Raw genomic sequence first — 9950 nt, 5'->3', positions numbered from 1 at the left:
TGGTGTTCGTTGAACTCCAACAATACAGGAAACCACACAAGGTCATTACTGTAGTGTAAACCTCACCTTCCCATAAGTGGTTTTGTAGGCTGCAACCATTGGAACCCTCTGCTTGTTTGAGCGGCTCCCGAGAATCTCAATTATAGCTGCCTCATCCGTGCCTGTTGAAAATAAATCTATTAATATTATTGTTACCAGTTTAACTGAGAGTAAATTGAATGTGTATCACTAAATAATATGTTCTTAATTGTAGAATTTCTACACATGCAAATCTAGCCATAGAAAGCTTTTTTTTTTATAGAAGATTTACAGAATCGAATAAAATAACTTAATTATTTTTCCAGAAGAAACTTCAGTTAAATAACGTGTTATTAGATTTGTACTAAATCTCATTAACCCCTACATACATATATATATACATGATATAAGTGAATGTGTGTAATGATGAAGTACTGACCAAAGCCCTTCATGGCCTTACGGAGGACTTCCACATCCCTCAGAGGGTCAGCGCCTGGATAGTCCTTAATAACACCCCTATAGCCTCTCTAATGACAAATACAAGCAAATACTGAAACTGAAAAATAGAAATACTGAAACTGAAGAATTTAAATACTGAAACAAGGAAACATTTTGTAAAGTATATTAGGAAATAAAAAAAAAACTATGTAAATAAATGTAACACTGAGTAATTGGTTGAGGATTTCACGTTAAAGACAACAACATTTGGAGATTCTCACGTTGATGGCAGGTGAATAAGGAGTAGCAGGAACACCACCTCCATATCCGGGCATGGAAGGGTTGGTGGCCGGGGCACCACCAGGGTAGCCAGGCATGGGCTGCTGTCCTGGGGCAGGACCGCCCGGGTACCCCTGGGGTTGACCTGGGGCAGGACCGCCTGGGTACCCCTGGGGTTGACCTGGGGCAGGACCGCCTGGGTACCCCTGGGGTTGACCTGGGGCAGGACAGCCAGGGTACCCCTGGGGCATACCTCCACCTGGCTGGAGGAAAAGGGGAGCTTGAAGAGCATGAAGGTACTAGGGATAGAGGAGTGAGCATGCAGGTACTAGGGATAGAGGAGTGAGCATGCAGGTACTAGGGATAGAGGAGTGAGCATGAAGGTACTAGTGGGAGGCTTCGGTACACAACTGAGCAAGAGGACAAGTACATTAGAGTGTCTAGTTTGAGAAACAGACGCCTCACAAGTCCTCAACTGGCAGCTTCATTAAATTGTACCAGTCTCAACGTCAACAGTGAAGAGGCGACTCCGGGATGCTGGCCTTCTAGGCAGAGTTGCAAAGAAAAAGCCGGATCTCAGACCGGCCAATAAAAATAAAATATTAAGATGGGTAAAAGAACACAGACACTGGACAGAGGAACTCTGCCTAGAAGGCCAGCATCCCGGAGTCGCCTCTTCACTGTTGACGTTAAGACTGGTGTTTTGTGGGTACTATTTAATGACAAATGGTTTGGATATTTTCATGTCTGGGAAAAAATGTGTGATTTAAACGGGTTAACAGTTCTAACAGTCAGTTTCTTAACCGGTGCATGTTTATCAATAAATGGAAGAAGCAATTTCATAAATTCATCAAGCGCAGCGTCGATGCTCCTTATTAATCACATCAGACCAACAAATATTTTTAACATCATCTCTTAACATCATCTCTCTATTTTAGGCCCAGCTGTTGGAACTTTGGCTTTCCTGTATATAGCCACTATATTGTGATCACTGCATCCAATGGGTACATATACAGCATTAGAACAAAGTTCTACAGTATTAGTAAACATGTGATCAATACATGTGGATGATCTTGTTCCTGTAGTGTTTGTAAACACCCTGGTAGGTTGATTAATAACCTGAACCCGATTACAGGCAGTGGTTAGAGTGAGAAGCTTCCCATTGAGCGGGCAGCTTGATGAAAACCAGTCAATATTCAGGTCCCTAAGAAAGTGTCACGCCTGCTCCCGTTCATGTCTTTGCACTTTTCGTCGTCCTTGTTCTATTTATTATTACATTTGCACTCCCTGAACTTGCCTCCCAAATCCCAGCGTACACGTTACAGAATAACGCCTCACCAAAGGGGAGCATCATGGAGTTGTTTTTTTGTTTTGTAGGTGACGTCTGGGTTTCGCTACCGGGGATGCCTCGCTCGTTGGGCTTCCATGCCTCAGCCGGCTCGTTGGGCTTCCATGCCTCAGCCGGCTTGTCAAGTATCTGTGGCCAAGGCTACCGAGGATGCCTCAGCTAGCTCGCCAGGCTCCCATGTCTCAGCTAGCTTGACAGGTTCACAAGACTCGGTTGGATTGTCAGGCTTCCATGCCTCAACCGGCTCGTCAGGCTCCCGCACCTCAGCCTGGTCCCCTGGACCGTCCCTCTGATCGGTGTCCTGTGGCTGGGGCAGTGCTTCAGGGAGGGTGTATTGTCGTCGGCACTCGAGGTCGCCAGTCTGCTTATTATTACGCACACCTGTCTCCATCGTTACGTGCACCACCGCCTCATGAGACTCACCTGGACTCCATCGCCTTCCTGATTACCTTCCCTATAACCGTCACTCCCTTTGGTTCCTTCCCTAGGCGTCATTGACTCTTGTTTGTGTTTAAAGTCTGTACGCTTTTCGTGTTTCTTGTTTTTGTATTTGTACATGTTCCATAAGCAATGCCCCCGAGCACTCTGGCACCTTTCATGGCTGGGATAAGTTTTTTCTTCTTCTGGCACACATCATGCTAGCATGTCGGCAGGTAGCCTAGTGGTTAGAGTGTAGAGGCGGCACGTAGCCTAGTGGTTAGAGCGTTGGGCCAGTAACTGAAAGGTTGCGAGATCGAATCCCTGAGCTGACAAGGTACAAATATATAATTCTGCCCCTGAACAAGGCAGTTAACCCACTGTTCCTAGGCCGTCATTGAAAATAAGAATGTATTCTTAACTGACTTGCCTAGATAAATTTAAAAAATGTCCTGGACCCCTGACCTGATTTCACCGGTCGCACTAGCATGTCCCGGACCCCTGACCTGATTTCATTGGTCGCGCCAGGATGTCCCGGACCCCTGACCTGATTTCATTGGTCGCGCCAGGATGTCCCGGACCCCTGACCTGATTTCACCGGTTGCGCCAGCATGTCCCGGACCCCTGACCTGATTTCATTGGTCGCGCCAGGATGTCCCGGACCCCTGACCTGATTTCATTGGTCGCGCCAGGATGTCCTGGACCCCTGACCTGATTTCATTGGTCGTGCCAGGATGTCCTGGACACCTGACCTGATTTCACCGGTTGCGCCAGCATGTCCCGGACCCCTGACCTGATTTCACCGGTAGTGCTAGCATGTCCCTTACCCCTGACCTGATTTCATTGGTCGTGCCAGGATGCCCTGGACCCCTGACCTGATTTCACCGGTTGCGCCAGCATGTCCCGGACCCCTGACCTGATTTCATTGGTCGCGCCAGGATGTCCTGGACCCTGACCTGATTTCATTGGTCGCGCCAGGATGTCCTGGACTTCTGACCTGATTTCACCGGTAGTGCTAGCATGTCCCGTACCCCTGTTGACAAAGTAGCATGTGCTTTTGCCTCTGCGTTTTGGATTTTAAGCTGGGTATCCGTAAAGCACTTTGTGACAACGCCTTTATTAAATACATCTGATTGATTGGTCCCTTCTTGTGTAGCCCAAGTCTGGTTGACTGATCTGCCGTACCATCAATGCTCCGCTGCTCCAAATCTTCTTCTTTTTTTACTTCTTTTTTTTGCCAGACAGCTCTAGTTTCTCTACCTCAGCATGATAGATGAAAGACAAGTGGTCAAGGTTTTCAGTTCTGATTCAGATGGTTACCTGGAAACCAGTGGTGGAAAAAGTACACAATTGTCATACTTGAGTAAAAGTAAAGATACCTTATTATTAAAAAACAACTCAAGTAAAAGTGAAAGTCACACAGTAAAATACAACTTTAGTGAAAGTCTAAAAGTATTATGTTTTAAATATACTTAAGTATCAAAAGTAAATGTAATTGCTAAAATATACTTAAGTATTCAAAGTAAAAGTAATAGTATAAATAATTTCACATTCCTTATATTAGGCAAATCAGATGGCATTATTTAAAAAATGTTTTATATTATGGATAGCCAGGGGCTCTAACACTCAGACGTAATTTATAAACAAAGCATTTATGTTTAGGAGTTCTGCGAGATCAGAGGCAGTAGGGACGACCAGGGATGTTCTCTGTTTAGGGAGTCCTCCAGATCAGAGGCAGTAGGGACGACCAGGGATGTTCTCTGTTTAGTGAGTCCTCCAGATCAGAGGCAGTAGGGACGACCAGGGATGTTCTCTGTTTAGGGAGTCCTCCAGATCAGAGGCAGTAGGGACGACCAGGGATGTTCTCTGTTTAGGAGTTCTGCGAGATCAGAGGCAGTAGGGACGACCAGGGATGTTCTCTTGATAAGAGTGTGAATTGAACCATTTTACTGTCTGCTAAACATTCAAAATGTAACCAGTACTTTTGGGTGTGTGAAAATGTATGGACTAAAAAGTAAATTATTTTCTTTAGGAATGTAGTATTAAAATCTACCCTAACCATAAACTGTGGATGGATGGCGGCATTCACGCAAAACTGAAAGAGCAAAGCACCGCATTTAACCATGGAAAGAGGTCTGGGAATATGGCTTAATATAAACAGTGTAGTTATTCCCTCTGCAAGGCAATCAAACAAGTGAAATGCCCGTACAGGGACAAAGTTGAGTTGCAATTCAACGGCTCAGACACGAGACGCATGTGGCAGGGTCTACAGGAAATCATGGACTACAAAAAGAAAACCAGCCACGTCACGGACACCGACATCACGATTCCAGACAAACTAAACACCTTCTTTGCCCGCTTTGAGGATAATACAGTGCCACCGTCGCGACCCACTAACAACGCCTGCGCCCCACCCTCTCTGTGGCCGACGTGAGTAATACATTTAAACGTGTTAAACCTCGCAAGGCTGCTGGCCCAGACGGCATCCCTAGCCACGTCCTCAGAGAATGCGCAGACCAGCAGGCTGGTGTATTTACAGACATTCAATCACTCCCTATCCCAGTCTGCTGTCTCAGCATGCTTCAAGATGGCCACCATTGTTCCTGTGTACAAGAAGGCAAAGATAACTGAACGAAATGACGACCGCCCCGTAGCACTCACTTATGTCATCATGAAGTGCTATGAGAGACTGTCTAAGGGTCATATTACCTCCACCTTGTCAGCCACCCTAGACCCACCTCAGTTTGCCTACCGCCCCAACAGGTCCACAGAGGATGCAATCGCCATCACACTGCACACTTCCCTATCCAATCTGGACAAGAGGAATACCTATGTAAGAATGCTGTCATTGACTAAAGCTCAGCATTCAACACCATAGTACCCTCCAAGCTCATCATCAAGCTGGAGGCCCTGGGTCTCAACCCTGCCCTGTGCAATTGGGTCCTGGACTTTCTGACGGACCGCCCCTAGGTGGCGAAGGAATAACATCTCCACTTTGCTGACCCTCAACACTGGGGCCCCACAAGGGTGCATGCTCGGCCCTCTCCCGTACTCCCTGTTCACCCACAACTGCGTGGCCGTGCACGTCTCCAACTCAATCCTTAAGTTTGCAGATGACACAACAGTAGTGGGCTTGATTACCTACACGGACTACCAACAACGACGAGACAGCCTGCAGGGAGGAGGTGAGGGCAATAGGAGTGTGGTGTCAGGAAAATAACCTCTCACTCAATGTCAACAAAGCAAAGGAGACGATTGTGGACTTCAGGAAACAGCAGAGGGAGCACCCCCCTATCCACATCGAAGGGACAGCAGTGGAGAAGGTGGAAAGTTTTAAGTTCCTCGGCATACACATCACAGACAAACTGAAATGGTCCACCCACACAGACAGTGTGGTGAAGAAGGCACAACAGTGCCTCTTCAATCTCAGGAGGCTGAAGAAATTTGGCTTGTCACCCAAAACCCTGACAAACTTTTACAGATGCACAATAGAGATTTCATTGGTCGCGCCAGGATGTCCCGGACCCCTGACCTGATTTCACCGGTTGCGCCAGCATGTCCCGGACCCCTGACCTGATTTCATTGGTCGCGCCAGGATGTCCCGGACCCCTGACCTGATTTCATTGGTCGCGCCAGGATGTCCTGGACCCCTGACCTGATTTCATTGGTCGTGCCAGGATGTCCTGGACACCTGACCTGATTTCACCGGTTGCGCCAGCATGTCCCGGACCCCTGACCTGATTTCACCGGTAGTGCTAGCATGTCCCTTACCCCTGACCTGATTTCATTGGTCGTGCCAGGATGCCCTGGACCCCTGACCTGATTTCACCGGTTGCGCCAGCATGTCCCGGACCCCTGACCTGATTTCATTGGTCGCGCCAGGATGTCCTGGACCCTGACCTGATTTCATTGGTCGCGCCAGGATGTCCTGGACTTCTGACCTGATTTCACCGGTAGTGCTAGCATGTCCCGTACCCCTGTTGACAAAGTAGCATGTGCTTTTGCCTCTGCGTTTTGGATTTTAAGCTGGGTATCCGTAAAGCACTTTGTGACAACGCCTTTATTAAATACATCTGATTGATTGGTCCCTTCTTGTGTAGCCCAAGTCTGGTTGACTGATCTGCCGTACCATCAATGCTCCGCTGCTCCAAATCTTCTTCTTTTTTTACTTCTTTTTTTTGCCAGACAGCTCTAGTTTCTCTACCTCAGCATGATAGATGAAAGACAAGTGGTCAAGGTTTTCAGTTCTGATTCAGATGGTTACCTGGAAACCAGTGGTGGAAAAAGTACACAATTGTCATACTTGAGTAAAAGTAAAGATACCTTATTATTAAAAAACAACTCAAGTAAAAGTGAAAGTCACACAGTAAAATACAACTTTAGTGAAAGTCTAAAAGTATTATGTTTTAAATATACTTAAGTATCAAAAGTAAATGTAATTGCTAAAATATACTTAAGTATTCAAAGTAAAAGTAATAGTATAAATAATTTCACATTCCTTATATTAGGCAAATCAGATGGCATTATTTAAAAAATGTTTTATATTATGGATAGCCAGGGGCTCTAACACTCAGACGTAATTTATAAACAAAGCATTTATGTTTAGGAGTTCTGCGAGATCAGAGGCAGTAGGGACGACCAGGGATGTTCTCTGTTTAGGGAGTCCTCCAGATCAGAGGCAGTAGGGACGACCAGGGATGTTCTCTGTTTAGTGAGTCCTCCAGATCAGAGGCAGTAGGGACGACCAGGGATGTTCTCTGTTTAGGGAGTCCTCCAGATCAGAGGCAGTAGGGACGACCAGGGATGTTCTCTGTTTAGGAGTTCTGCGAGATCAGAGGCAGTAGGGACGACCAGGGATGTTCTCTTGATAAGAGTGTGAATTGAACCATTTTACTGTCTGCTAAACATTCAAAATGTAACCAGTACTTTTGGGTGTGTGAAAATGTATGGACTAAAAAGTAAATTATTTTCTTTAGGAATGTAGTATTAAAATCTACCCTAACCATAAACTGTGGATGGATGGCGGCATTCACGCAAAACTGAAAGAGCAAAGCACCGCATTTAACCATGGAAAGAGGTCTGGGAATATGGCTTAATATAAACAGTGTAGTTATTCCCTCTGCAAGGCAATCAAACAAGTGAAATGCCCGTACAGGGACAAAGTTGAGTTGCAATTCAACGGCTCAGACACGAGACGCATGTGGCAGGGTCTACAGGAAATCATGGACTACAAAAAGAAAACCAGCCACGTCACGGACACCGACATCACGATTCCAGACAAACTAAACACCTTCTTTGCCCGCTTTGAGGATAATACAGTGCCACCGTCGCGACCCACTAACAACGCCTGCGCCCCACCCTCTCTGTGGCCGACGTGAGTAATACATTTAAACGTGTTAAACCTCGCAAGGCTGCTGGCCCAGACGGCATCCCTAGCCACGTCCTCAGAGAATGCGCAGACCAGCAGGCTGGTGTATTTACAGACATTCAATCACTCCCTATCCCAGTCTGCTGTCTCAGCATGCTTCAAGATGGCCACCATTGTTCCTGTGTACAAGAAGGCAAAGATAACTGAACGAAATGACGACCGCCCCGTAGCACTCACTTATGTCATCATGAAGTGCTATGAGAGACTGTCTAAGGGTCATATTACCTCCACCTTGTCAGCCACCCTAGACCCACCTCAGTTTGCCTACCGCCCCAACAGGTCCACAGAGGATGCAATCGCCATCACACTGCACACTTCCCTATCCAATCTGGACAAGAGGAATACCTATGTAAGAATGCTGTCATTGACTAAAGCTCAGCATTCAACACCATAGTACCCTCCAAGCTCATCATCAAGCTGGAGGCCCTGGGTCTCAACCCTGCCCTGTGCAATTGGGTCCTGGACTTTCTGACGGACCGCCCCTAGGTGGCGAAGGAATAACATCTCCACTTTGCTGACCCTCAACACTGGGGCCCCACAAGGGTGCATGCTCGGCCCTCTCCCGTACTCCCTGTTCACCCACAACTGCGTGGCCGTGCACGTCTCCAACTCAATCCTTAAGTTTGCAGATGACACAACAGTAGTGGGCTTGATTACCTACACGGACTACCAACAACGACGAGACAGCCTGCAGGGAGGAGGTGAGGGCAATAGGAGTGTGGTGTCAGGAAAATAACCTCTCACTCAATGTCAACAAAGCAAAGGAGACGATTGTGGACTTCAGGAAACAGCAGAGGGAGCACCCCCCTATCCACATCGAAGGGACAGCAGTGGAGAAGGTGGAAAGTTTTAAGTTCCTCGGCATACACATCACAGACAAACTGAAATGGTCCACCCACACAGACAGTGTGGTGAAGAAGGCACAACAGTGCCTCTTCAATCTCAGGAGGCTGAAGAAATTTGGCTTGTCACCCAAAACCCTGACAAACTTTTACAGATGCACAATAGAGAGCATCCTGTCGGGCTGTATCACCGCCTGGTACGGCACTTGCACCGCCCTCAACCGCAAGGCTCTCCAGAGGGTGGTGCAGTCTGCACAACGCACCACCGGGTGCAAACTACCTGCCCTCCATGACACCTACAGCACCCGATGTCACAGGAAGGCCGAAAAGATCATCAAGGACAACATCCACCCGAGCCACTGCCTGTTCACACCACTACCATCCAGAAGGCGAGGTCAATACAGGTGTATCAAAGCTGGGATTGAGAGACTGAAAAACAGCTTCCATCTCAAAGCCATCAGACAGCTAAACAGCCATCACTAACTCAGAGAGGCTGCTGCCTACACTGAGACTCAATAACTGGCCACTTTAATAAATGGATCACTTGACACTTTAAACAATGCCACTTTAATAATATTTACATATCTTACATTACTCATATCATAAAAACAGTTGAAGTTGGAAGTTTACATACGCCCTTAGCCAATTACATTTAATCTCAGTTTTTCACAATTTCTGACATTTACTCCTAGTAAAAATTCAATTTTAGGTCAGATAGGATCACCACTTTATTTTAAGAATGTGAAATGTCAGAATAATAGTGGAGAAAATTATTTATTTCAGCTTTTATTTCTTTTATCACATTCCCAGTGGGTCAGAAGTTTACATACACTCAATTAGTATTTGGTAGCATTGCCTTAAAATGGTTTATCCTTGGGTCAAACGTTTTGGGTAGCCTTCCACAAGCTTCCCACAATAAGTTGGGTGAATTTTGGCCCATTCCTCCTGACAGGGCTGGTGTAACAGAGTCAGGTTTGTAGGCCTCCTTGCTCACACAGGCTTTTATAGTTTTGCCCACAAATTTTCTACGGGATTGAGGTCAGGGCTTTGTGATGGCCACTTCCAATACCTTGACTTTGTTGTCCCTAAGCCATTTTGCCACAACTTTGGAAGTATGCTTGGGGTCATTGTCCATTTGGAAGACCCATTTGCGACCAAGCTTTAACTTCCTGACTGATGT

The 9950-nt window shown here is 46.6% G+C and overlaps 1 protein-coding gene across 1 annotated transcript; it reads right to left on the bottom strand.

Moving 5' to 3' along the window:
* Positions 1-30: 30 nt before the first annotated feature.
* Positions 31-1108, bottom strand: LOC149974608 (uncharacterized). Its single transcript, XM_090213128.1, has 3 exons — positions 738-1108; positions 458-545; positions 31-161 (listed from the first exon to the last, which is right to left on the bottom strand). Exons 1-3 carry the CDS (start codon positions 984-986, stop codon positions 46-48), a joined length of 453 nt encoding a protein of 150 aa, XP_090069254.1. The 5' UTR covers positions 987-1108; the 3' UTR covers positions 31-45.
* Positions 1109-9950: the final 8842 nt, after the last annotated feature.

This window comes from Oncorhynchus mykiss, chromosome 20 (assembly GCF_057628025.1).
Source record: "Oncorhynchus mykiss isolate SJ-2025 chromosome 20, ASM5762802v1, whole genome shotgun sequence".
In the NCBI taxonomy this organism is placed as follows: Eukaryota; Metazoa; Chordata; class Actinopteri; order Salmoniformes; family Salmonidae; genus Oncorhynchus; species Oncorhynchus mykiss.
Note: the sequence above shows the minus strand (reverse complement) of the source record. Positions and strands in the feature narration are given on the sequence as shown.

Coding starts and splice junctions, on each gene's coding strand:
- LOC149974608 (XM_090213128.1), bottom strand. CDS start 986: ATGCCCCAGGGGTACCCTGGCTGTCCTGCCCCAGGTCAACCCCAGGGG. Junction 546..737: donor CTTATTCACCTGCCATCAAC/GTGAGAATCTCC, acceptor ATTTGTCATTAG/AGAGGCTATAGGGGTGTTAT. Junction 162..457: donor TAAGGCCATGAAGGGCTTTG/GTCAGTACTTCA, acceptor TATTTTCAACAG/GCACGGATGAGGCAGCTATA.